Raw genomic sequence first — 27,933 nt, 5'->3', positions numbered from 1 at the left:
TCAGGTCATGATCTCATAGCTCTTGAGTTTGAGCCCCGCGTCGGGCTCTGTGCTGACAGCTGAGAGCCTGGAGCCTGCTTTGGATTCTGTGTCTCCCTCTCTCTCTGCGTCTAACCCACTCTCATTCTGTCTCTGTCTCTCTCAAAAATAAACATTAAAAAAATTATTTTGTATATCTGTAGATGAATTTTCCTTATTGTTAGAGTAATTTGGAGTTCACTATCAATTCTGTTCCCTTGTTGATGTTTTTTTCAGAGGTAGGTACTAAAAAATCTTGTATATAATTAAGTATGAGAGAATGTAAGAGTTTAGCCATAGTAATGTCATTCAATTGTCTGAAATGCTTTTCAGTTACATGTCAAATATAATATAGCAATCATTTTGTGAAAATGAGTTTTTATCTTTTATGTGACAGCACCATCATGTCCCCCGCCATTTTGTTCATGCCAAAGAGTAGGAAACATCTGACTGACAAACAGATTTGATATCTGGGTATTAGAATAATTCCTTTTTTCCCCCAGTACCAACACCAATGTCTTGACTTGCCTTTTATTTGATTCTCAGAGATTTTTTACTCTCTGGGACAATGTACCAAAATAAGTTCTAGATGGTTGAGAGAAGAACAATGTTGAAAGTAGAAGAGGGAAAGGAAATCAACCGTTTAATTTTTAAGCAGGTTAATTTAAAGACCTTTAATTGTATGGAAGATTCCAATGCCTGTGTATTCTTGGGAGATACAAAGAGCCTGCTTTGAAGACCCCTGTCATATACTATGAATAATGTGAATTTTATTCTTCATGACTCTAACTTTCTGATCATACTCTCCAGATCAGGTTAACATAATTCTTGTAGGGCTTCTCTTAGTAAATTTGGGAGTCCGAGGAAATCTTGATTTCATCCTTCATTTATATGTATCACTGGAAGCCTTGGTTCCTTTGGAACTATCTGCATACAAATATTGTCAAGGGCATACACGAACTATATGCTCCCCACCTCCAACCCCCCTCCCCCCCTCCCACACACACACATACACACTGCTTGAACGGTCTTAAAATCTTTTTAAATACCATTGTAAGGCAGTTGAACAAGGCATAATCTTAGAACTAAAGCTGAAAAATCAAGAAGAGACATATGGAGAGAGATTATTAACATTTTTAAGGTTTTACAAGTTATGTTAAGTGTAGTGGACAGATAAAAGTGTAGAACAGAGAAGTTCTTGAAACCAAAAAAGGGCAGCCATTGAACAATAACATTTTAAATCATTAATTGGTAGAGTACAATGACAGTCCCTGATGTTGAATTCAATATTTGCAGTCAAACTTTGAATTTTTTTTTTGCCAGCACCTCTTTTTCTGTTATTTTATCAGATGGTTTTCAGTAATTCTTAAAGCTGGTGTTGCTTTTAAGTTTCCACAATGACACTCCTTTCCTCTCAGTCTCTTGAACATACTCTTACTCTAATTTGTTGACTTCCTGATATTTAAAGCATCTGTATTTCAAAATTTCTGTAGCATCTGCAAGTAGTGAACTATTCACTCTTCAATATTGCACCATATCTCTCCATTCATTGATAACTTTGCTTAGATTTGTATTTTGGAAGGTGACTAAATCCTGAAAGCCTAGTAAAAAGCCTAGTACTTCATCCACATGTACAAAGTATGTCAGGTCAGATATGGACATTCACATTATTAAGGGACCATTTCCTTAACAAAAATTCCTAAGTGTAGATAAAATAACGTTTGATTTACCTAAGTGCCAATATAATTTCTGGCAAGTTCCTTTTTAAAGTCAAGATACACCTTTCGTATACACTGAAATCTATGACCTAAATTTGGCAAGTTCTAAGTGATGAATTTTAGAAGGTTTATTTGAACAGAAGTTGTTTGCAGTTATATTCTTAATTTGTTTATACTTAAACATTTAAAAAATGATAACATGAACAAAAGCAATGGTTTTCAAGATTGTTTGAAAAGAAACATAATGACAAATTAGATTTAGACGATCCAAGTCAAAGTTAATCATTAACAACAAAAGTGAGTTGGTATTAGTAAATTTTACTTCTATGCTAAATGATATTAATGAATATTTTTCTGGTATGGAAAATAAATGTATCAGGGCTTTTAACTGCAATTATTTGTTGAAAGAGTAGATATATCCAACTTAGTTCTGCATTTTCAATGTCAATTTTATTTTTATAGAAAAACCCAAAAAGATTAAATTTAAAAACAGGCAAATAAAACAATTTTCCTGGTAACTGATGAAAAATGAAATCACTCCTGAATTTTTCTGTCTACAAAATCAATGGCTAAAGGCAAACAGAGAAATTGCAAACCTTGTTCTGTTTTATGAGACAAAAGATTCTTTACTCTGGGAGTCATACAGACTCTGCTGGGATAGGTTCAATGGCATTGGAGTCAGAATGCTGTGTTGTTCACAAATAGAAAATCCCATAACCATAATTTTTCCTTATGTTCAAGGACAAGAACTGCAGACAAAACACAGGGGAGGAAGTGCCTTACTCTGGGAGAGTCAATGATGCAAACTGCTTATGAAGTTGGCTGTGAAGTTTTGAAAACTGGTCAAATGATTTTTCTGTCAGGCTCATTTCATTGTTACCATGTATCACCTGGATTAGATACAGCTGCAGAAAATAGACAAAAATCAAAAGGTGGCATTATCAACCTGTGATACATTTTAAAATATGGTTTCATGTAAACTAAACAAAGCAAGAACTTTTCCACAAAATGTCATCGCACGAACAAAAGGATGCAATTTGTAAAGGCAGAATTACCTATAAACACAGTATATAAAGATATCGTAATCTTATGTGCTGGGAACAGACTGCCTAATTTCTGCTCTTCTTTTCATGCAGACACTTTAATTAGCTCTTGATTTATGGTCTACCACAGGCAGGAACTGTTCTCTTTGATGGTTCTCTACTAATAGCTCTGGTTGTTATGATTTCTCCTTAGAACATCCTCCTTAATGGCACTTCTGCTCAAACCGTAACTGCTTTTTCATTTGCATAGTAAAAAAAATATCATGATATAAGGAAGGATGTGTAGCATAGTGAAGGGAAGTCTGAGATGAGGTCAACAGATATTTAAGTCAAATGACAGACTTGAGACTTACATTACTGGTTTTCTTACTGAACCTTAAAATTGTCGCTCTTTGAATTGACCTGGTTGCACTCAGCATACAGGATTCCTGGGAAGGAGTCTGTGAAGCAGATTTGGCAGGACTTGTGGCTGTCATTTGTGCAAGTGTATGGATCAAGTTATTTAACTTAACAGGGAAGCACTCCAGACTTTCCTTTATTTTCCTAGAGAAATGAAAAAGAAAAGATAGTGGGTAACATTTCCCTGAGTTGACTCATTTCACTTAAGATTTGTTTTCTTGTGTTTGTTAGACGTGGAGGATAGTCAAGAGCCATGTCTGTTTATTTGGAGCCCAACTATTAAATGTTATTTTTAAAAACCCCAAGTCACAGCTTATGTTGTTAGTGAACATGTGTTGTTAGCAAACACAAAACTGTAATTGCAATTTTGACTTATTTTAGGTTTGTTTTCTAATTTTAGGAATGATTTATTTAAAACTTAATTTTAGTTTATAATTATTTAAAATATTTAAATAATTCAGAAGTTAAAACTACAAAACAATGTATATTCCAAGAAGCTGAGCATTTATCTCTCTACTCTCTATGCTATTCTTTCTCTCCCCCATATTTAAACATTCAAAAAATTATAGTTTAACTTTTATTGTTTATTTTATTTATATATATATTTGTGTTCTTCTTTCAACTGTATTACAAAAAAGTTGCAGTTTATATACTATATTTAATATACATTATATGAAATATTTTTCACTCTGGTTTTTTTTTTTCTGGTGGGTTGTTTTTGATGTGCCACTGTTTTTCAAGTCTTTTTTTTTTTTGTATTTGAGGTTTGCAATTGTGTTCTAATGATACAATAAATATCTGCATATAACATTTTTATTCCCTCTGTACCCTCCTCTCCAGTATCTAATTTGCAGTGTTGTCCTTTTTATCCTAGTTTTTTTTTTTTTTAATAATGGTTTCAGGAGTAGAATTTAGTGATTCATCACTTATAACACCCAGTGCTCATCCTGCCAAGTGCCCTTCTCAGTGCCCATCGTCCATTTAGCCCTTCCCCCCACCCAACATCCCCCCAGCAACCCTCAGTTTGTTCTCTGTATTGCCTCCCTCTCTGTATTTTATTTTTCCTTCCCTTCTCCTATGTTCATCTGTTGTCTTTTTTAAGTTCCACATGTGAGTGAAATCGTATGATATTTGTCTTTCTCTGACTTATTTCACTTAGCATAAAACATTCCAGGTCCATCCACATTGTTGCAAATGGCAAGATTTCATTCTTTTTGATCACAAAGTAAGTAGTATTCCATTGTATATATATACACCACATCTAATCTTTATCCATTCATCAGTTGATGGACATTTGGACTCTTTTCATAATTTGGCTATTGTTGATAATGCTACTATAAACATTGGGGTGCACGTGCCATTGGAATCAGCACTTTTGTATCCTTTAGAAAAATGCAATTTATCCAATTGTATTTATTGCAATTGCTGGGTCATAGGGTAGTTCTATTTTTAATTTTTTGAGGAACCTCCATTCTGTTCTCCAGAGTGGCTGCATCAGTTGGCATTCCCACCAGCAGTGATTAGTATTTCCTTATATTTTGATTTGTGTTTCCCTGATGATGAGTGATGCTGAGCATCTTTTCATGTGTCTGTTAGCCATCTGTATGTCTTCTTTGGAAAAATGTGTATTCAAATTTTCTGTTCATAACTGGATTATTTGTTTTTGGGTGTTGAGTTTGATAAGTTCTTTATAGATTTTGGATACTAACCTTTTATCGGATATATCATTTGCAAATATCTTCTCCCATTCCATCAGTTGCCTTTTAGTTTTCCTGACTGTTTCCTTCACTGTGCAGAAGCTTTTTATCTTGATGAAGTCCCAATAGTTCATTTTTGCTTTTGTTTCCCTTGCCTCTGCAGACATGTCTAGTAAGAATTTGCTGTGGCTGAGGTCAGAGAGGTTGTTACCTATTTTCTCCTCTAGGATTTTGATGGCTTCTGGTCTTATATGTAGGTCTTTCACCCATTTAAGTTTATTTTTGTGTATGGTGTAAGAAAGTGGTCCAGCTTCATTCTTCTGCATGTTGCTGTCCAGTTTTCCCAGCACCATTTGCTGAAGAGACTGTTTTTTTCTATTGCATTTTCTTTCCTGCTTTGTGGAAGATTAGTTGGCCATTCTTTTCTGTTATCCTAGTTAATACTATAAGGCAAGCAGTATGTATACTCTGCTCTTCATATGTACTTCATATACCACTTCCATTTTCTTATAGAGCTATTCTACCTATGTGTAGCATACATACCACACAGTTTCTCTTCTAACTACCATTAAATCTTAAACTATCTAGTAGGCATTATGTCTGCATCTCTGTCATTGTGACTACCTGAAGTTCATTCTCTACCTGAAATTCCTCAGAAAGTGCTCAAAGAAAAAAGTTTTTGAGTTTTAGATGTTCACAACAGTTTGTGGCCTGATTTGTAAGTCAGTTTGGCCTAATACATCATCTTTGGCTCACATTTTTTTTTTGAGTGCCAGAAAAACATTATTCCATTTTCCCCTGGAATAAAGAATTAGTACGCAGAGCTCTGATGACATACTGAACTTCTTTCTCTTATAAATAATAAATATTTGTTTCTTTTTGCCTAGACGCCTCAAGGAAGTTTATTTTCCTTCAAAGTCCAATAGTTTTTCTAAAATATGTTTCAGGTTGGTTACTCTGGGTAATTTTTCCAAATATTCAATGTATCCTTACAATATGTAATTTCAAGACTTTTGACCTCAGAAAATGTAATTTATGATACTGATATTTATTAAAATGCTAAATAATTTAGTATTTATACCATTTTAATATATTATTTGGGTTTTACTTTTTAGGGACTTTTAATATATATATATGTATATATATACATATATATGTTGGATTTTCATTGTCTTTCTTAATTTTTTAATTTTAAAAGTCCTCCTTTTTTCATCTGTTTTTTCTAGAGGCATCTGTTGTGTTGTGTTTAACTGCATTCTTTCTGGTTTGCTTTTAAAACTATGTTTTCTTTTCCCAGAAATGAGCTCACAACTGTATTGTCAATTAATCTTCAACAAAGCATGAAAGAATATCCAACGGGAAAAAGGACAGTCACTTCAACAAATGGTGTTGGGAAAACTGGGCAGCAAAATGCAAAAGAATTAAGCTGGCCTGCTTTCTTATAGCATACACAAAAATAAGTTCAAAATGGATCAAAGACCTAAATGTGAGACCTGAAACCATCAAAATCCTGGAAGAAAACAGGGGAAAATTTCTTTGACATCAGCTGTAGCAACTTCTTTGTAGATATGTCTTCTAAGGCAAGGGAAACAAAAGCAAAAATAAACTATTGGGAGTAAATCAAAATAGAAAGCTTCTGCACAGTGAAGGAAACAGTCAATAAAACTAAAAGGCAACCTATGGAATGGGAGAAGATATTTGTAATTGACATATCTGATAAAGGGTTAGTATCCAAAATCTATAATGAACTTATCAAACTCAACACCCAAAATATGAATAATCCAATTAATAAATGAACAGAAGAGGGGTGCCTGGTGGCTCAGTTAGTTAAGTCTCTGACTCTTGATTTCGGCTCAGATCATGACTGTGAGGTCATGATCTCACAGTCATGATGTCATGATAGGTATTGAGCCTTGTGTGGAGCTCTGCATTGGGCATGGAGTCAGCTTGGGATTCTCTCTCTCCCTCTTCCTTTGCACCTCCCCTGTTCATGCTATCTCTTAAAAAAATAAAAAAGATAAAAACAGATTCTCTTTCTCTCTCTGCCACTCCCCTCCTCACTCACATGTATGTGCCCTCTCTCTCTTTCTCTCTCTCATAGACACACAAAGTGAACAGAAGACATGAATGACATTTTTCCAAGGAAGGCATACAGATGGCCAATAGCCATGTGAAAACATGTTCATCATCACTCATCATCAGGGAAATGCAAATCAAAACTAAATGAGATATTAACTCACACTCGTTGGAATGGCTAAAATCAGCATCACAAGAAATAACAAGTATTGGTGAGGATGTGGAGAAAGGGGAACCCTCTTGCTCTGTTGGTGGGAATGCAAACTGGTGCAGTCCCTATGGAAAACAGTATGGAGTTTCCTCAAAAAGTTAAAAATAGAAGTACCCTGTGATCCAGGAATTGCATTATTTACCCAAAGAATACAAAAACACTAATTCAAAGGGATATATGCACCTCTATGTTTATAGCAGCATTATCTACAATAGCCAAATTATGGAAACAGATCATGTGTCCACTGACTAATGAATGGATAAAGAAGATGTGGGATACACACACACACACACACACACACACACACACACACAGTGGAATATTACTCAGCTATAAAAAGAATAAAATTTTGTTAATTACAGGAATGTAGATGGATCTAGAGAGTGTTATGCTAAGTAAAGTAAGTCAGTCAGAGAAAGACAAATACCATATGATTTCACTCACATGTGGAATTCAAGAAACAAAACAAATGAGTAAGGGGTAAAAATAGAGAGGCAAGCCAAGAAACAGACTCTTAACTGTAGAGAACAATCTAATGGTGACTAGAAAGGAGGTGGGTGGGGTAATCTGTTAAAAAGTTGATAGAGATTAAGTTAGTGCACTTGTCAAGATGAGCACTGGGTGGTGTATGGAAGTGTTGATCCATGATCCACTATATTTTACACCTGAAACTAATATTACACTGTTAACTAGTGGGAATTTAAATAAAAACTTAAAAAGAAAAGCAATCTAAAAAGTTGTGTTTTATTTTTAATTCTTTCTTGGGTTCAGTCACCTCATTACTGAGTTTTTTAAATTGTGATATATATTGTTCCTTTATGTCTTTATCATTTTCTTAATTTCTTTTAGCTCTATTTGAAATATAAGGATTCAGTTTAATCCTTTGGTGGGAATATCTTTCTGGCATACTTTATTGTAGGGATTTTGTTTACATCTTCTTTTTCTTTTTCTTATTATAACTTTGTATGACATTCAAACATGATCCATTTGGTTTAATCATTTTAATATGAAATTAGCATTCCTAAACTTTTAAGATGGAGTATAAGGTTTTTGAGGGTCTGAAGCTCCCTTTGCTGTTGGTACCATACAGTGATGAAAAATATTTGTTTCATATTTTCTGAGATATGTTTCTTTTTTTTTTTCTTTTTATTTTTTTTTTAATTTTTTTTTTCAACGTTTTTTATTTATTTTTGGGACAGAGAGAGACAGAGCATGAACGGGGGAGGGGCAGAGAGAGAGGGAGACACAGAATCGGAAACAGGCTCCAGGCTCCCAGCCATCAGCCCAGAGCCTGACGCGGGGCTCGAACTCACTGACCGCAAGATCGTGACCTGGCTGAAGTCGGACGCTTAACCGACTGCGCCACCCAGGCACCCCTAAGATATGTTTCTTTTGCTTCTCCCCTCACCCCACTTTTTTTCTGGACTTTGGTTTTCTTTTTCTCCTATGACCTTTCTCCTCTCAGTTTGGATTATACATATAGTAGTGTCTCTTCAGTGTAGGACTTTTTCCTGGAAGGTAGCTCCAATTACCTTTGAAAGCTCAAAGAGTTCTTTGACCTTTTCAGATCTGACACAGAACGCTTGCCCTTCCCAGTGAATTGGGGTGAGTAAAAATTCTTCCAAGTTTTAGCTGCTGTTATCAAATTGACCTGCTCAGCTTTCCAGTGAGTACCCATGGAGTCTTTGGAGTTCTGTTCTCAGGTCAATGAGATGACCTGTTGCTTCTTTAGCTTCTTCCCATGATATGCTGGTATGCAGGTCTTATAGCTGACTTGTCCTACCTGCTTATATTTTAGGATTCTCAGGAATACTTTGTTGCCTAGTTTTGTTGTAGATACTGTCCATAGTTTTTGAGTTTTGCTACCTTATTTGATATGTTTTATTTGGAAGAGATTCAGGGATATTAAAAAACTTAACTTTTTATACTATTTAATTCAAACAACACAGTAAAATATGAAGTAAACCATGAAAGGATCCCTTCATCCCTCCTCCATTACCACTCTCCTCCCCAGAAATAACTAGTAGAAACAATTTGATATTATCCTTTTGTACTTTCTCTATATTTTTGTGCAAAAAGACACACACACATACATATCTACTATATTTATTCCTACCACATGCCAGCTGCTATTTTAGCGTTGGGATATATAGCAAAGAATAATAGAAATGTCTTCCTTTATAGAGTTTACATAATGTGAAATTCAGACAATAAGGAAATAAACATTTAAAAATAAAAGAGTCAGGAGAGTAATATATGCTATAAAAACACTAAAATAGAAATTGTAGAGATGGAATATGAGGTGGGTAACAGTTTGCAATTTTAAATAGGATGGTCAGCGAAAAGTTGAACTATTTGACACAGATCTTAATTTGGCAAGAGTGTAGGCCATGGGGACTTCTGATGAAAGACTTTTTTGTAGCAGAAACAACAGCTAGTCTAGAAACTCAGAGGAAGATGGGTGACTGGTGTTTAGCAGCTGGCAAAGAACAGCAGTATGGTTGACAGAGAGTGGAGGGGAAGAACAGAATTAGACAAAAAGAGCACTATTTTGTAAGGATGATGATGTGTGAGATAGAAGTAAAAAGACAGGAATCAAAATCATAATTCTATGTCATGTTGTAATTTGCTAATTTAACTAAGTAATATATTTTGGAAGAAAAATTTTATAGTGATTGGTATAGTACGTGGCCCCCAAATATCTATTGAATGAACAATCTTTCTAATTCCGAACAGAGAAAAAAATATTCTATTTTAAAATAATTATTTAATGCTTATTTATATTTGAGAGAGAGAGAAAGAGAGAGCAAGGGAGGGGCAGAGAGAGATAGAGATAGAGACAGAATCTGAAGCAGGCTCCAGGCTCTGAGCTGTCAGCACAGAGCCTGATGTGGGGCTCGACTCACAGGCTGTGAGATCATGGCCTGAGCTGAAGTTGGATGCTCAACAGACTGAGCCACCCAGGCGCCCCCAAAATCTATTTTTTCAAATGACCACATACTATCTGAAAGTATAGATGTAGAATTTAACCAATTTTTTTTTTAAATTGCAGAGACTATTCTTTCCTCACTGATTTAATTTTGTCCAATACTAAGGCTCCATATAAGCCCAGGCCTGCTTCTTCATTGTGTTGCACTTGTTATTTGTCTATTTCTGCGTCAGTCCTACACACTTCCTTAAAAGCTGGAATTTATAATAAGCCTTGAAATCCATAAGTTCTTTTACCCTCTTCTTCTTTAGGCATTTTTTTTTTACTATTTTAGGCCCTTTAATTTGCCAAATTTATTTATTTATTTATTTATTTATTTATTATTTATTATTTATTTATTTTTAATATTAGTTAATTTTTGAGAGACTGAGAGAGAGAGACAGAGTGTGGGCAGGGGAGAGGCAGAGAGAGAGGGAGACAGAAGCAGACTTCAGGCTCCCAGCTATCAGCACAGAGCCCGACATGGCGCTCAAACCCACGAACTGCGAGATCATGACCTAAGCCAAAGTTGGACACTTAACCGATTGAACCACCCAGGCACCGCAATTTGCCAAATATACTTTAGAATCAGCTTATCAAACTCACCCATACACAAAATAGATGTGTACGGATTTGAGTGGTATTGCATTAAAACTATAAATCAAATTGGAGGAGAATTAACATCTTTCATTATGGATACATGCAAGTGGTAAACAGGATAGATTTTTCCATGTAGTTAGGTCTTGTTTTACATCTCTTTGAATGAGTTTTGCATTGTTTTCTTCCTGTGGAAGTTTTGCATATCTTTTGTTGGATTTATTCATTAATTGAACATATTTTTGTATGGCAAATGGTAAATGCTATTTTTTCCTATTTTTAACTAATATTTGATAATATATGAGTAGAGTTTAAACTGATATTAATTCTAACAATATTTCTGTATAATCTTTCCAAAATTTGTATTGACAGAGTCATGTAATCTGTAAGTAATGCTAGAGTTTTGTCACCCTTTGCACTGATAACACTTCCAGTTCTATGTTATCAGTGGTGATAGTAAGCCTTTTTGGTTTGTTCCTGATTATAAAGAAGTTTTCAATGTTTCACCATTAAGTATAATGTTTTCTTTACATTTCTATTTCTAGAGTTTTTAAAAAATGAGTGGTTCTAAATTTTATTAACTACATTTTCTTTATCTATTGAGGTGATCATATAGTTTCCCCTTTAATCTTATTTACTATGGAGTCTTGAATGTTTTATCTTGTAACTACTTGCTTTACTGAACTCTTGTTACTCTATATTTTTTAATTCTATAGAATTATTTTATTTGCTTTCTTATTCAAATGGAAAATGAGAATATAATAAAACTTAAACATAGAGCTTTACTGTCAATATAAAGGTATTCATATCTTTCTCCTGACATTCACGGGAATGCTTGCAGTTTTCCATTTTTATTTTTTTATGTATTTAATGTTTTATTTATTTTTATTTTTATTTTTATTTAAAAAAATTTTTTTTTAACGTTTATTTATTTTTGAGACAGAGAGAGACAGAGCATGAACAGGGGAGGGTCAGAGAGAGAGGGAGACACAGAATCTGAAACAGGCTCCAGGCTCTGAGCTGTCAGCACAGAGCCTGACGCGGGGCTCGAACTCACAGACCACGAGATCATGACCTGAGCCGAAGTCGGATGCTGAACCGACTGAGCCACCCAGGCGCCCCTGTTTTATTTATTTTTAGAGAGAGAGAGAGAGACAGGGTGCAAGCAGGGGAGGGGCAGAGAGAGAGGGAGACACAGAATCCGAAGCAGGCTCCAGGCTCTGAACTATCAGCACAGAGCCCGACACGGGGCTTGAACTCACAAGCCGCGAGATCATGACCTGAGCTAAAGTCAGATGCTCAACCAACTGAGCCACCCAGGTGCCCCATCAATATTCCAGTTTTAAATGTAAGATATTTACCTAAGTTTCCTTCCATTCTGAGCTTACTAAAATTTTCTAAGAGGAATGGATGTTGAATATAATTAAATACTACTTTTCTGGGTTGGCATCTATCAAAGTTATCATGCAATGCCTTCTTTAGACTAATGTGACATATCCTCAATGTTAACCATGTAGTTCAATAATGTTTAATAATTTCCCCTTCAATTTTGTAAAACTTCAACCCATCTATCTTGTTCTGGTATTAGACTCTTTAAAATAAATTCCAAAATTTGTCATTATTAAACATCAATCTAGGCCAAAATTTGGTAAGAAAGTTAAAATATGACTGATCATTATTCACTTCCACATGTTCATGTTTCTAAAGATATTCTTTGACTTTACGAATTTATGGGTATATAGTATAGTATAAAACATTCATTTCTTTTCTCATTCATAGTTTAAGGAATGAAGATAATAATAATAGCGGAAGTATAATGCTAATCATGATTTATGGAGACCCTATCATTCGTTCATTCATTCATTCAACAAATATTTACTGAACATATTTTGTGTGGGGGGTGGAAAGCTCTAGGGTAACAGCATGTACTCGCTTCTCATGACGATAGGCCATGAACGGTAAATCTTAAATTCTAATGTATTCACCTTCATAAAATTTCAACTATGTCCATGCCTTACTCTTATGATGCCCAACAGTTAAGATGTAGGAAGACTGGAGATGAAGGATGAACTTTTATGATAAGCCTATAGTTTTAGGGCAGACTTTCACCAATCCATCTCCCCTCTTGCAGGTGATAGATTTAAGGCCTGATAGCACAGTGCTGTTAAATATGACCCAATTTGGGACTGGGGACCCGAGAGCAGTAGGTTTCAGGCCTCTGCAAGGATCTGATTTATGCGGGTGGCAGCCCTGTGATTTATTTTGCTTAATGGCAGGATCAGCAGGATTATGCTTTGGAGTATCCTTATATTACAGGTTCAAAGCCGCATTTCGAAGGAACCAGTTCTTAAATTTCTTAGGGAAAGCCTCCAGATCATCCTGATAAACACTTCCAGCTCCCTGCCAGCCACTGTTTTATGTGTTGGGACATAGAAGTAAAGGAGAGAAATCAGATTTCTGCCCTCAGGGAGTATATATACTTTGGCCGACAGTGCCACTAAATGCCTTATGTTAATCTTTTCATCCTTATAGGAAAGCAGTAAAATTATTTTAGCAATGATGCCAGAAAAAAAGACCAAGAAAGGTTAAATGAATACCAAAGGTGACATCACCTAGAAAGTAGTAACCAAAAATTTCAACTCATGTTTATCTGATTCCACAGTCTTTGCTCTCATTGTGGATTATTTATAATAAACAGTATTTCAACTTTGTCTTTAAGATTAGCCAATCAATACATTTAGCATGGAATTCTTAGATGGAATAAAGGCACTAAAATAATGATCCTTTAATTTTTACATAGAAATAATGCTTAGAAAAACATTTAACAGTATTTCTTGAAGCCTGTTCTTGAAGGGAACATGGTCCAAAGGGTTATAAAATAACCATAAAATCTTAAGCCTTAGGTCCTATCTTAAAAATCTGTACAAATTCTACTCTACTTCATAACATACTTATCTTTTAATATGGCATAAATATTTTAAATAGCTTATCATTACAAACAAATGCTACTAACATATTTCCTAGCTATGTGTGTGTGAGAATGAGCCATTGAGTTTTTCAGTCTCAGAAAATTGGGTTGAATCCAGGAGGTCTGGTCTTTCATGTCAGGTTCAACATAGAGACAGAGAGCAGTTTTTTTTCTCAGATTAAATATTATGATATTTTTTGAATGCACATTTACATTAATATGTGACTATACGGGGCAAAAGTTTTTCACTGCTTTATGAGTCACATCAGAGTAACCATTGAGGAGAGATGTCTATAATGCCGAGGACTGCAGTTGAGCGAAGGTTCTGAGGCAACAGGATGGGAATTTCAAGAGCATATTTCTATTGCTGAAGTTGTTTATATCATTTTGTGGCTTGATAGAATACCTGTTTTACTGGTCAGTCTCTTTAGTCTAAGGAAAACATTTCTCAAAAGACTATCTGTGAAGGAATTTGCAGAAGAACATTCTTATTTCCCCATTGACTCTATAATTTTATCGTATATAAATAGAAGACTTTTAAGTGACTCATTCTCCCCATAAACCAATTTCTTCATCTAACCTTCAAACTTCACTTTGCTTTGATTTTGGCGTTTGTGATAAACACATTACTTTTTTTTGTCTTTTGTATTGGAGTTCCTGATTGAGTGTCCAGCTTTGTGAGTCATAACGATTCAGAGGGAACAATGACTTAATACAACTTTGTCACAGTTTGTTTTATTCCATTAAGAAAAGTAATAGCTCAACATTGACTTTGTAATCTCTAAAATATATGACCAATGTTTTCTCATAGTTAAACCTATAAAGTGTGCTATCAAGATAATTCCTACTTTGCTGCAAATTTATACTGGACAATAAGTATTCAAACCCATATTTTTTTTAACCAAAAAAAATATTATGAGATGAATTCAGTGAATAATCATTCTTGATACACAATAAAAAAAGTTTCTGTCTATGCATTTTTATTTTTAAAACTTCAAGATTGTCTGACATGAAAAAGAGATGCTTTTGGCCGTATATGTATGTACACATGTGAGAACACAAAAATTTGAGCTTCATGTTCTAACCTTAAATTTTAAATAAAATAGATACTATGAAAGGATATTTCATATTCATCCTTGTGGCTTTGATGGCCTGGTATCCTAATATGAGATACATGGCTATAAGCATTTAGATATTTTCTTATTAAACATTTAGATGTTTAGATGTTTTCTTACCATGTTCTTTCACTTAACCTGAAGACATCAGAGTTAAAAAAATCTATATTTATCTGAGATTATCAGAGTATGAGGACTTTCATAGGTAGGATTTTTTTTCCATGTGATTTTGCTTAAGGTCCTGGGAAGAACATCCATTATGCAAGAAATCAATTTTGCTCTATTCTGAACTCACTTATTAGTTCTGCCTGTGATCTCAAGAAAGTCAATTAGCTTCCAGGAGACTCAATTGTTTCATCTATAAAACATAGTTGACGACTAAACCATGCTATTCCTCCAAGACTGTTGATAGAATTGAATTAGGTAACATATGAAAAGTCATTGGAAACAGAGTAATATTATGCAAATATTATTTCAGAAAACTTACTACCAAATAAGTAAAGAAATGAATATATATATGAGCCCAAAATGTAGCAAACTACAGATAGAGGGATACAAGGGAAAATAAATGTGCAGATTTATGGTTTTATGGAAAATGACTTACGGGGAACTCTCTTGAAATCCTACAAAAAATAAAGGTTAAAACAAGAGGCAGCTTTAGGTTTATCTTTTTTTCTTTTCTTATTTTTGTTTTCTTTTCTCCTGCTTCATAGTTTAGAACGTGGCTTAAAAACACCAAACAAACAACAACAAAAACTTTGCTCTTTTCCAAGTTAAAGTTTGAAGTCTTCAAAATTTACCTATGAGGTTAGTGAGTCTTATGTAAATGTCATCTCAGGGACCTAACTCTGCATACAAACAAGAATTCCAGGCTCCATGGTCTTGACTATCAAGTAATTCTTATACTTTCTTAGGGAGGCTACTTAGAAAAAGCAGCCACATCAGATCAGATGGAATAAAGGAACTAGAAAAAGGTTGATGGACTGGTCTTATTATGTGTAAGTATTATGCCAGTAAAATGATATTCCAGGTTTCCATTCCCACCCTCCCCAAAGCCAGCTCATTTTATTGATGACATTAACATGAAATCTTATGCAAAGCAAAAAAAAAAAAATCTTAACATGCAATAGTATAGAAAAATCAATAATAATAATTGATAACCAACTGATAATTGGTGCTATAATTAAGGTAACAAAAATCTTTAAAATGTGAAAAATATATTTAAAAATAATAAATTACTTTAGCTGTTTGTTAAATCCCTGGAATATAGCAATCCTATGCAACACATAGGTCTGTCAGGAATGCCAGTGAGGATAGGCTGTTGCCCTTAGCTGTTGAGGGGTTAGCAGCTGTTGTGAAACAGCGCCATCTGGACTATTCATCTTTTGTAACTAATGACTTCTGGCACTCTGGGTGGGTGCATTGAACTTTCCAAATGCTCTTAACCTTTAGACTGATAGTCTCCGGAAAAGTTAAAATATCTTTTTTTAAAAGCTAATAGCTAAGGTGTATCATGACTTGATATTTAGGCAAATTGGGCAAATTCTCAGTGTAGCTTATATAATTCAAAAACAGAGACTCTCCTATTGCAGAAATTTAGAACAGCAGCCAAGCTATGGAACATTGTAATGAGTGTGACTAGGTCATGCAACTTAGGAAATACAGTATTGTAAAAGGTATTATACCTTCAGTTAAAAAGTGGCTTATAAAGTCAATTTAGTTCAGATTTGTTTTTACAATTATTATTTTTTTTAATGAGAGACTTTCACAATGAAAAAGAAACTTCCATCTGTTTTAATTTGCATATCTCTTTGAAATTTGCTTTCCTAATTTAATGAAAGTTGGACATCATGATTGTTAATTCCTCTAGGTTCTGGGTTTTTGTTTTTTGTTTTTTGTCTTTTGTTTGTTTTTCTTGTGAGCATTTATCTCTATGGGTATCAATGGTTACTAAGGCAAAAGAAGACTTTGATCCATATTTGTGGAATTACAACAATCCAAGAGATAAGAATTTGCAAAGTACTAGAAAAGCATCAAGAAAGTCTAAGGACAAAAGAATCCAGGAATCATCCCTCTCCCATATTTTCTTTAATGTCAAAGAGAAACTAGACAGAAGGCCATTGAACTGTTTTGAGGCATTGAGCACAAAGAGTCTCATTTCACTCTGTAGCCATGAAAAATAACTAAGGAAGAATGAGGGAAACACTGGAAGTTTCTGGCATTATGTCTGCACACTCAGGAGGCTCACAGACCCTGGCTCCTTTGTCTATGTGGAATCCAGGAGCACTTTTTCTGGATGTCATCAACATTTCCAGTGGCTTCATGGTTGTACTGGTTGGGACAGTCATTGTGCCTGCTCTGCCCAATGGCTCCTCATAACTAAGATTGCTCTCTCTAAAGCTCAAAGTTCAGAGAAGAAACTCTAGGCTGTTCTTTGGCAAGGAATGGCCCATGATAGGTGTAAGGATAGGCAACAGAATCCACGATGGCTTTGTGTGAAGGATTCTGTCCAGTGGGGACAAAGGCAACTATTTAAGTCAATTAGATTGTCTCTCTCTGGAATTTCCACTAGAGAATACTGGCCAATGGGCAAAGAGGTAAAATATAGGCAGAGTAAGCAGAGTAGAAGTCCTTTGTTTCCTCTAGAAATCAGGTCCTATTGGTTTCTGGGATTTGTTAGGTTATGATTTGAGTCCATTTATACCCTTTTCTCCAAGGATATCAGATAGAATCTCTGGCTCTTGCTACCAAAATACCTCATGAAAACAAAATTAAGTTTGGAGTTTTGTGTTTTGCTTCTAGCTGCCTTCAGTTGTAGCCAAAGAGCCAGAGACCTTATGCTTACTAAACCAAAGAATCTGTGTGGCAGGCCAAATAGAATATCTGGAAATACATGGAAAATTTCCTCTCACATGTTTGGAGGAGAAAATGGATGAAGTGAAAAGCATGATCTGTATGTGGGAGGGGAGGTAGGCAGGGAAATTTATGCTTAATGATCCCAGTCTGGTCTGTGAAATAGGTTATCTGTTTCTAAAGACAGCTAACCCGAGGTTTGAAAGTGATTGAAAATTCTAAAGTAACCCATTCAGACAGCATTTTAATGGATCGTTGCCTTTGTTGCCTAGCAGTGGGCTCTGCAGAGGTATTACATGAGAGTATCCATTTGCAGGAATTGAGTCACGAGACTTTCTTGATTCTATTTAACAGCACTCAGCTGTAAGGGGAGTCGAAAAAAGTAAGGAAAGCAGAGAGAGGAGTTGGCAATGCTGTGAAAAACCTTTGTGGTCAGTAAAAGAATTTTATTCTTATCTTTCTCTAAATGCCATTAATTGTAATACAATTTTTAATGCCACGCTGAGTACGGCATCTTCTGAAACACTTATGATCACCTCTTAAGCCTGAGTGCAAATACCCAAGAATGAGGTAGGATCCTATATTGTTCATAAATAGAGCATTCTCTCGGAGAGGGAAGAAAAGCCATTTCTTTCAAGTCTCAAAAAATATCAAGAGGGCAGCCTCTTACTGCTACTGTAGTCAGGACTGGGCACTTAAGGTAGCCACACATGCTGTGTCTCAGATGGCTTAGTCCTCATTCATGACCCACATCTGTGGGCTTGGTGGTGGTGGTGGTGGATGGTGGATTTTCTTATTTTTACTTCTATCTTAGTAGTAATATTGGAATAAGCAGTAGTATAAAACACTTTTAGCCTGTCAGAACACAGAGAACACAGACTTTAAATATACAGGGGCTCTCAAAAGTATATTAGAATTAATGTCACCCATTGAAGCACCAAGACTAGTGCTGGATCCATTACATAATGGATATGTAATATCCATTACATAACTTTCCTTTTTTGGTAAATTATGTGCACTGGCGTCTCTATTCAAGTACCTCCTTCAGTTTTGTAACCCATGTGATGTCAGAGAACACAGTTTAAGATAACAATATTATTTACACAGAAAAGTAAACAAGTGCACATAATTTTTCACGTTTATTTTAATCATGTGGATCAAGTCATTCAAAATTCCACTATTGTTTTTAATTAATCAGGCTACTTTTATAAATTCATTCTATATATTGCTTGAGTATTAACAAAAGAAATATCCTATAATTAGGTTAAAAAATTTTAATATATAAATAATAGAGAGATCTTAAGTAATTTTTCAAATGGTTAAGAATCCTAGTCACAATTAATTGAGGTTTCTTAAATCTCCATAACAGGGTCTTCACAGTGCTGTGTGATAGGAAAGATCATCAGCACACTATCCACACTTGCTTACCAAAGAACTTAAGAGAACATGTGGAAAGGCAAACTCAAAACACATTAAATCATATCTAAAAATAAAGGTATGTAGTTGAGATTATAGGATAAAATGTATCACTAAAGGGAGACATGAGTCTCATGGGAGATTTCTCTGAGCGGAAAAGGGGAAAGACAGAGAGGTTCAAGGCATCTGGTAATGAGCCAAATCAGAGAAAGGAAAGGGGTTGAGTACCTTGGAGTCAAATTACCCCATGGCGGTCCCCTGGGGCAGCAAACATAGCAGATCCTAAACCAAACATCCGGGGGACACCTGGTGATGGCACAGAGATGATAGTACTGGGAAGGAACATCTGTCCTCCATCAAGGCTTGGGATAGTCAAGATGTGAGGACTATTGCCCGAAAAAAGATCTACTTTGTTCAAACTGTAGCCAAAGTGGGCTCTAAGGAACCTTGAGAAAACTATGGTCTGAATTATGAAGCGACATACCCCAAGAGCCTGCATATGAGAGGGGTGGTTTTGAGCCCACAGGATAGAGTGTAAGACCTCACACTCTGTAGCATAACCCCCTGGATACACATTGTGGTTACATCTACAGCTGGCTATATCCTTTGGTAAATTATTTAACTTCTCTGGGGTCCTAATCTAAAAATTTAGATTAAAATTATATTATCTTACAGACTTTTTTTAAATCACTTTACTGAGGTATGATTGACATGCAAAAAGCTGTGTATATTTAATATATACAACTTGATGAGTTTGGAGATGACTATACATTTGTGAAACTATTAGGATAACCTATACCATAAACATACCCATTACCTCCAAAAGTTGCCTCCCATGCTCTTTATTTATAATTGCTATTATCAGTATTACTAATCATTTTTCTTACAGACTTGTTATGATGATGAAACAACTTACTCTATGAAAAGCACTAGAACAGGGCCTGACACATAAGAAATACCGCCCTAAATGTTAGCCATTATTATATAACTTTTATAGACTTAATGTTTGATGTTTACATTGCATCTCCTGTTAAACTTTAAAATATATCTTAAGGGGAATGAGGCATGTTTCACATTCAGATATGTTCAAAAGTGGAAAAGTGGGACTATGTCCCCTGTTTTACTTGGGAGAAACTGGTATAACCAATTAAGTGTATTAAGGTGATATACTAGACATCATGTAATTCAGTAATAAATTAAGGACAGCATGAAATAGCACACATTCTGTAGGATTATAGAACAAAAGACTAGTCATGATGGGAATAATCTGAGGTTTCATGGACAAGAACCTAGTTGTCCAGCATCTTAAGGGATACGTAGAGTTGAAAGTTAGATCAGACTCCCCCCCATTCCAGTAATTTTTTTGATTCTTGGGAAGTGTTTCTGATGTATTAAATAGACAAAGGAGGAATGAATGTATATGAGAAATTTATCTACCCAGAAGAGGATTCCTTTGGGAATAATAGAGGTGGAGTGGATAAACCTTGATAAAGACAATCAGATTATAAGGTTGTCAAAAGTAAGAGGTAGGAAATGGCAAGTCAAAAACAATTATTGAACAGAGAAATGATGTGCCCTTATTTAGATGACCAAATGCCTTTTAAGTCTGCAATGGAGAACAAGGTGTTTACCATAAAATTGTAGAAAGAAGTTTAATTAACAGAACATACTATATAACATCTAAAAGTGAGAAAATTAGCCTGGAAGAAATATGCAGGCAGGATAATGAGGTCTAGCTCACTGCCAGGAGATTAGTGGCTTTAGATCTACTTCCCATATTAGTTCACAATCTCTTGACTCAGAAGAGGACATAAGTAAATGTAGGCAGGCTCATTTCATGTCGAAGATTCTGCTCTTTATAGATCTGGGTGTATCAGTTAAAGTCAGAAAATGTGGAGGGATGGAACTCTGGCAGACAAAGCCTATCGACATTTTCCCTGTGGCCAGGACCTGAAAGAGCTTTTCTTCATCCAATATATAGTTTCTTTCCTTTGCTCTAGGTAGTAGTAGGGACTATTTGTAAACTATCTAAGCAATGACACATCAAACACAGGCTTTAGCTGAATCACATGTTTCCAACCTTCATCTTTTCTGGACCTCTCTCTGCAACTCCTCTATCTCCCAACCAGGTCCCACTGACACATCAATCATTGTGCCTGTAGTGCAGCAGCCCACTTCAAAGGATCCACTCAGATCATAATTGGATAGCCTGAGGGGGCTATTTTTGGTACCATGTGCACTCACCTACTTAGGATGGAGGTAACTAGACCAGGGGCGAGCAGCTGGAGTATAAAGCTGCTTCCTGCTGATGGGATCCCAGAGCTGTGTTGAACTCTGAAGGACCTTCCAGGCTCTGTGACAGAAGACCTTCTGCTCTTCCCGAGGCCAATTGTTTGCCTTTCCCTAGGATTTTTCATACAAATCCCCCATCCCCAATAGCTGAGGCAACTTGAGAGTCTTTTATCCTTAAAATCAAGGATCTGAAACACTTATGCAAATCTTTAAGCTAGCGTCTTTGGCCACAGACCATTGTCAACTAATATTTATAGTTTTCTAAGTAGACATAAACAGATGCTTCTTTCAGAGATAACCTTTACTACCAGAGGGCATTTTTCAAGACTCAAAAAACCTACCAGACTCCACTAAAGAATCTCTTATGGTAGAATGTCAGAAACAAAGGAGGTAGCAGAAATGTATATTTTTGGCAAGGGCTCTGCCTGGTGTTCCTTAATGGTATCATATAATTTTCTATATTAAATGTTGAAAAACCCTAGACCAGGGGATTGAAGTCCTAGCTATGGGCCCTAATCCTAGCTGTATTTCTTACTATTTTTTTATTGTAGGCAAGATGTTTAATTCTTTGAATTTCAGTTTACTTATTTGCATATTTATTGTCAGAATAAATGAAGTATGAGGTCTCTTCCAGCTCTAGCATTCTATAATTCTACCATATTGCTTCTATTCAACCACAAGAGGAACCTATCTAGTAAAGTTCGCAAAAGACAGATTCTTTGCAAAAGTGAAATTCTTTATGTAGGATGGCCCAATCAACTCTCATTGTTGCCTTGTAATAGAGAGAGTCCTTACTATACATTATGGAAGGGGAAGAGTAAAAGTAATAATTGGCTGGGAAAGATTTTATTTTAAATACTGTTTTCCTCAAAAAGACAAAGCATACATCCATTAAAAAGAGTATAATCTGTGTTTACAAATTTCCGAAGTATTTGAACAATTAAAAAGTAGACTCAAGATTCAATATTAAGGAGTTATAGGAAAAAGTGTATTTCTCTACTTAAACTCTTTACTATGATAATAATTATGCTAACATTTATTGAGCACCTAGAATTTGCTAGCAATTATACTATCCATTCAAAAATTGAAGTTCAGAGGAATCTTCTATTATAAAATGCACCACCCTTTTGACAATGATTTTGAGTGTAATTAATATTCACTATATTCTGGACAGGCTCCTTCTTTGATGTATATTAGTGTTTTCTCAGACTTGCTTAAAAAAACATAGATTTAAAATAGAAGATAGTTACCAAATACTCCAATATTTGTATTGTCTTAGAGTTGAAAGTAGTGAGTCCATATCTCATCATAAATCTCTTTTTCCAAATTGTTTTCCTGGACATAGTTCAAGTAGAGCAACCAATCTATTTATGTCAGTCCTTGCTCTTTTTAGTGACCTCTTATTGAGCAATGTAATAGATGAAGAGGCTGGTTAGCAAACAATAGCATGGTACAGAAACACTGACTAAGGCCCTCTCCTCGACATTCACATTGCTCCCTTTCTATCCCTTGGGAAAGAAGACACAAGCTGGTTATAGAAATGACAGCTTTATAGCACTGACTGTTCACCCTGAAATCACCTCAAATGTGAAATGTATTTGTACACATGAATAAATTCATACTCATACATTCACAGCTTATCTTACTTGGTAAAATGACTTGTTGCTTCTAGGTCTGTGTCTTGTGGGCGAAGATTATTATACACATATTTCAGGTCTTGAATTCCACTCAGCTCAGGCAATCCTGCATGTAGCATCTTAGCAGGTAAACAAAACAAAAGCAAACAAACAAACAAACAAAACCTCAGAATAAATGTAAATCAGATCTTAGTTAAATTTGGTTAAGTTTACTTGGTTAATTCTACAAATGCATATACACTTAAACTTATACAGCAAAGCCTTTCAGTTTATAATCATGAATGGATAGAAGTTCATGATTTTTTAACTTCCTGTATTTACTAATAGAAGCAACAAAACAACAATAAGAAGAAGAACCAATAAAATTGTCAAAGTGCTTGCAGATTAATAATTTAATTTTATTGGGGTGCTTGAGTGGTTCAGTCAGTTAAGCATCAGACTTTGGCTCAGGTCATGATCTCATGGTCCACGAGTTTGAGCCCCGTGACAGGGTCTGTGCTACAGCTCAGAGCCTGGAGCCTGCTTCAGATTCTGTGTCTCCCTCTTTCTCTGCCTCTCCCCTGCTAGTACTCTGTCTCTCTCTCTCTCTCAAAAACAAACGAAACTTTAAAATAATAATAATAATTTAATTTTATCTTCATCATAAACCAGTGAAATAAGCATGATAGTATTATTATCCCTATCTTGTCTTCTTGTAGAAGAAGCATAGTCAGCATTGGATGGTAGAATGATAAGGGTTCTAGTATCAGAATTTCTGGACCCACCATTAAAAATCCGAATGATCATGAAAGTCTCTTAACCTCTTTGAATCTCCGTTTTCTCATTTTGAAAGTGGAGATAAGAATACTCAACATGTTCCAGGGGCAATCAAATGGCTAATGAATAAGAAAGAGCTTTATACATTATAAATTATTACACAAAAATTATATTGCAATACCCATTTTAAAGAAGAAAAATTTAATCCCCAAAAAAGCATAAGTGAAATGTCCAGATCAAATGGTGTGTAAGCACAGAGTATAAAACTCATCCCTCTGGCTCTTAATCTTATGTTCTTTTGTGACTCTATGACTCATACTCTAAGAACACAATTTTCCCTATTTAAGTGGTGATTACATTTATTAAAGATTATTGAAGCAATGCAGTAATTAAAGATAAAATTGTACAAAGGCTCAGATATTTTTCTGGCAGCCTTTGGAAAAGTACTGTGTTTATATTATAGTGTAGACTGAGAGATAATATTCTTTTTAGTTATAGGCAAAAAGAAAGAAAATTTTTTTGAGAAAAAGTAGATCTTTCTGAAATAAATTTAAACTTTGAAAAAGAAGAAGGAGGAAGAGCAGGAGGTGGAGAAGGGGGAGAATGTCAACAGTACCTCTATGACTAAGATAAATTATTTCCTGCTCTGGAATAGAGGCACTCTTACAGTAGTGGGAAGTTAAGAACAATGCTGCTAATTCTAAAAATGTAAAGGAAACAGTGAGAATATGGTTATGAAGGATGGGTATATTTATGATTGACTTGATGAAGTTCAAGTGAGAAAAAAATGGATTTGAAACTGTTCTTTCCTACTGTCCCCACCCAGGCAGAGGGAACAGCATGTATAGATGTACCAAGGAGCGCAAGATGTCTTTCATTATTTCACAAAAAGAACTCCAGGAGAGCATCTGGAACATAAGATATCCTGTGGGTAGGTGACAAGAGATGGGCCTGAAAAGGTAAGTAGGGTAGGAACTTTTAGTTATATAAAAGTTTTGTACTTTATCCTAGAGGCAAAAGGAAGCTCTTTTAGTGTTTTTAAATGGGCACTAAATAATTGAATTGTGTTTTTAAAAGATCATTGTGGTTATTTGTGGAAAATGGATTAAAGTGAGGCCAAATACGAGACTGGACTAGGAGAATGTTTATGAATAAAGAATAAAGTTATTGGATTTTAAATATATTTAGGAAGTAGAGTTGAGAAAACTGGGTGATCAATTGGATAAATTTGAAGGGCTGGGTGGGATCTAAAGTATATAGCTGTAAATATAGATTTGGGAATCGTTAACATATAGGTAGTAATTGAAACCTTGAAATGGATCAGGTAGTCCTGGAAAGTTATTAACTGCTTCTCCTTATGGATGATCTAAACTCATAATATCTAAATTTGAGCAAATTCTCTTCTTCCATAAACTCTTCCTCCTTTTTCCTCTCCATCTCAAGTGCAACCATTGTCCAACTAAAAAATTCATATCTTCTTTGATTCCCTCTTCTAACTGATTCCCAATGTCAGTAACATAATTCTATAAAAACTACCTCAATGGTCTCTTGTATTCATTCTCCTTTCCATTTCAATTATTGTCTTAGTTCAGCTCCTCATTTTCATTTGATTAGATAATTTTGCCTACTTCTCCAATCCCTCTGTCTCTAATTACATAGCTTCTGAGTTGTCAGTTCAAAATCAAAGCTAGATGGGGGCGCCTGGGTGGCTCAGTCGGTTAAGCATCCGACTTCGGCTCAGGTCACGATCTCGCGGTATGCGAGTTCGAGCCCCGCATCGGGCTCTGTGCTGACCGCTCAGAGCCTGGAGCCTGTTTCAGATTCTGTGTCTCCCTCTCTCTCTGCCCCTCCCCCATTCATGCTCTGTCTCTGTCTCAAAAATAAATAAACGTTAAAAAAAAAAAATCAAAGCTAGATGATGGTACTGTCTTCATCAAAAGCAAAGAAACTTCCAGGTTCTCAGGTGTCTGTATATCAAAGTCCAAAATCCTCATTCTGATCATAAATGTCTTTTGTAATCTAACTGTGATCTGTCACTTCATCTATTGTCTATATAGGTCTCCCTGTGTACCACAGACTAAGTACATTTGATTACCTCTATTTCCAACGCATGTCACGCCCATGTTCTTTGAGCTTCCACACATACTTATAGTTTTCTCTCAGCCGGGATTCCCTTCCTATCCTTCCTTACCTATTGAAATTCTTTTTGAAAGCTTAAATATTTTTTTCACCTTGAAACACCAGATTGTCTTGATAAGATTTAATTACTGCTTTTTTTGTACAGCAATCGTATCTTGGTCGCACCTCTTTCAAGTGCTTATTGCTGTCTTACTTTTACTATGTTTGGTTCACATATATGTTTGTCACATTTGGTTTTAAGATCTTTGAGGACAGGAACTGAGTTTTTATTTGATGTTAAATTGTTTATATCACCAAACATGGTACCTTGCAAATGGAACTTAATGAATGTCTGTGAAATAATGCATGCATGCAGGAATGTGTGAATGAATGAATGAATGAATGAATAAATGAAAAAAATGCCTAGCTTTGTTGGGCACTGGAAGCCTGTAAATAGTAAGTTCAACCCCAACTACTATACTTAAAATCAACTATAGAGAGGTATATTCTCAGGAGCAACTAAAGTGTAGAGTAGGCTTTATCTTTTCAGTTCTGTAATTAGAGTTCTGGACACATTTGTGTACTTATTGAGACAGTTTCCCCTTTATTAGACTTATGATTCTCTACTTGCTAACAGCTTTCTTCCCTAGATCTGAATTGCTTTCTGGTTTCTCTAGATACTCAGAATTCACACCTGCTTGCTTAGAACTCTGTCAAACATTTTCTTGGGAAGTACACCCTATACTTAATCCTTCTCCACCCCCCACCCTGGGCCCCTCATTATGCACCAACATCCAAGTGCAGATGGCTTCAAAGTAGATGAACTCAGCTTTCTCCTTGATATGTGGCTAATTAAAGGTAACAAGAGCAAATTTTGCCCTTGTTGATGTGCTCTGTTCCCCAGAGAGGCGGCTTTGAGTATTGTGACTCTGCCACTGGAGTAAGGATGACCTCATACCCGGGTCCACTTAGCCATGTCTGTTCTCTGGCCCACAGAGATGCGGTTCAAGTACCTCTTAGCCTAGATTATATGGGCAATAACTTTAATTGGGGCAATAGGAAAGGGAAAGGGTGGCTAGGCTAGTATAGGTAATGAGCAGATACAGGCGATAAACAGATAAATTCCTTTTTAAAGGACAGAAACACTTTTAAATTTTCTACTTTTATTCTCCAAGTCCAAATCTATTTTGATAGTTATGCTTAGGGAAGCAGACACTCTTTGCCACCTCATAGAGCAGTTAGAAAGATTTCTTCTGGGAAATATCTGGTATAATAATGGGTGTGATAAACATTTTAAACTGGGTGAATGGTCCCTATGTTCTTTGGGAGCCTTCCATAATAGCTGATATTGATTTTTTTAATGAGAGAAAAGCTGATGAAATACAGGCTTTTATGTTAGTGACTTCAGCCAGCAACACTCTTGGGTCTCCTACAGATGTTTTGCTTTTAAGCACAATGGGAATTTCATGGATTATTTTTTTCCCTGATTTTCCCAGGAGCAAATAAAAAGGACTGTGGATATCTGGAAACATGCTGCTCTCAACAAGGGATGAGCCATTAACTCCATAGTAGACTTACCAGACACTTGTGGCTCATAATCCTGGATACTGACCATTCACAGAAGATAGAATTTATGACCCATGTCAATTATTTCTCAAGTTGTAACTGGGTCATGGAGCAGTAGATTTAGTTCTTTTAAAATAAGTTAATACAACAAGAGTCAGTTTGAGAGAGAATTGAGGGAAATATTGAATACCCACATGGGCAGAAAATACTCTTTCATGAATTTAAATTTGTTTTTATTTTATAGGAAGCTATGCCAGAGAAAGTGTGGTCCTGAAGCCTTACTGAAGCTTTGATTATCTACAGAATCCCATAAGAAAGAAACCTCAAAAGCAGAGAATGAAGAGGTAAATGACCAGAAACAGAAGTAATATACTGCTGTTTCATATGTATTCATTGGTCTAATTGGTCCACATTGCTTCTGTCTGTTTTAATTTCTGTGAGAGTTTAAATCTAAGATTATTTGCTTAATCTGAATTAGGGCTCTG

At 35.5% G+C, this 27,933-nt stretch overlaps 1 protein-coding gene across 7 annotated transcripts in view; it reads right to left on the bottom strand.

The window, feature by feature from the left end:
• The window catches only part of PIK3C2G (phosphatidylinositol-4-phosphate 3-kinase catalytic subunit type 2 gamma), a 352,007-nt gene that overhangs the window by 63,062 nt on the left and 261,012 nt on the right, over nucleotides 1-27,933 (bottom strand). For 5 of the 7 annotated variants that reach the window (XM_042991840.1, XM_042991839.1, XM_007072860.3 and 2 more), the window contains 3 exons: nucleotides 23,018-23,127; nucleotides 3,133-3,322; nucleotides 2,520-2,641 (listed from right to left, as the gene is read on the bottom strand). In XM_042991840.1, coding sequence (XP_042847774.1) covers nucleotides 2,520-2,641; nucleotides 3,133-3,322; nucleotides 23,018-23,127 — 422 coding nt within the window. Of the gene's footprint in view, nucleotides 1-2,519; nucleotides 2,642-3,132; nucleotides 3,323-23,017; nucleotides 23,128-27,933 lie in introns of those variants that run through there. The other 2 variants (XM_042991843.1, XM_042991844.1) reach the window with 2 other exon arrangements.

This window comes from Panthera tigris, chromosome B4 (assembly GCF_018350195.1).
Source record: "Panthera tigris isolate Pti1 chromosome B4, P.tigris_Pti1_mat1.1, whole genome shotgun sequence".
Classification (NCBI taxonomy): domain Eukaryota; kingdom Metazoa; phylum Chordata; class Mammalia; order Carnivora; family Felidae; genus Panthera; species Panthera tigris.
The sequence above is the reverse complement of the archived record's forward strand: the minus strand, read 5'-3'. Positions and strand labels throughout refer to the sequence as shown.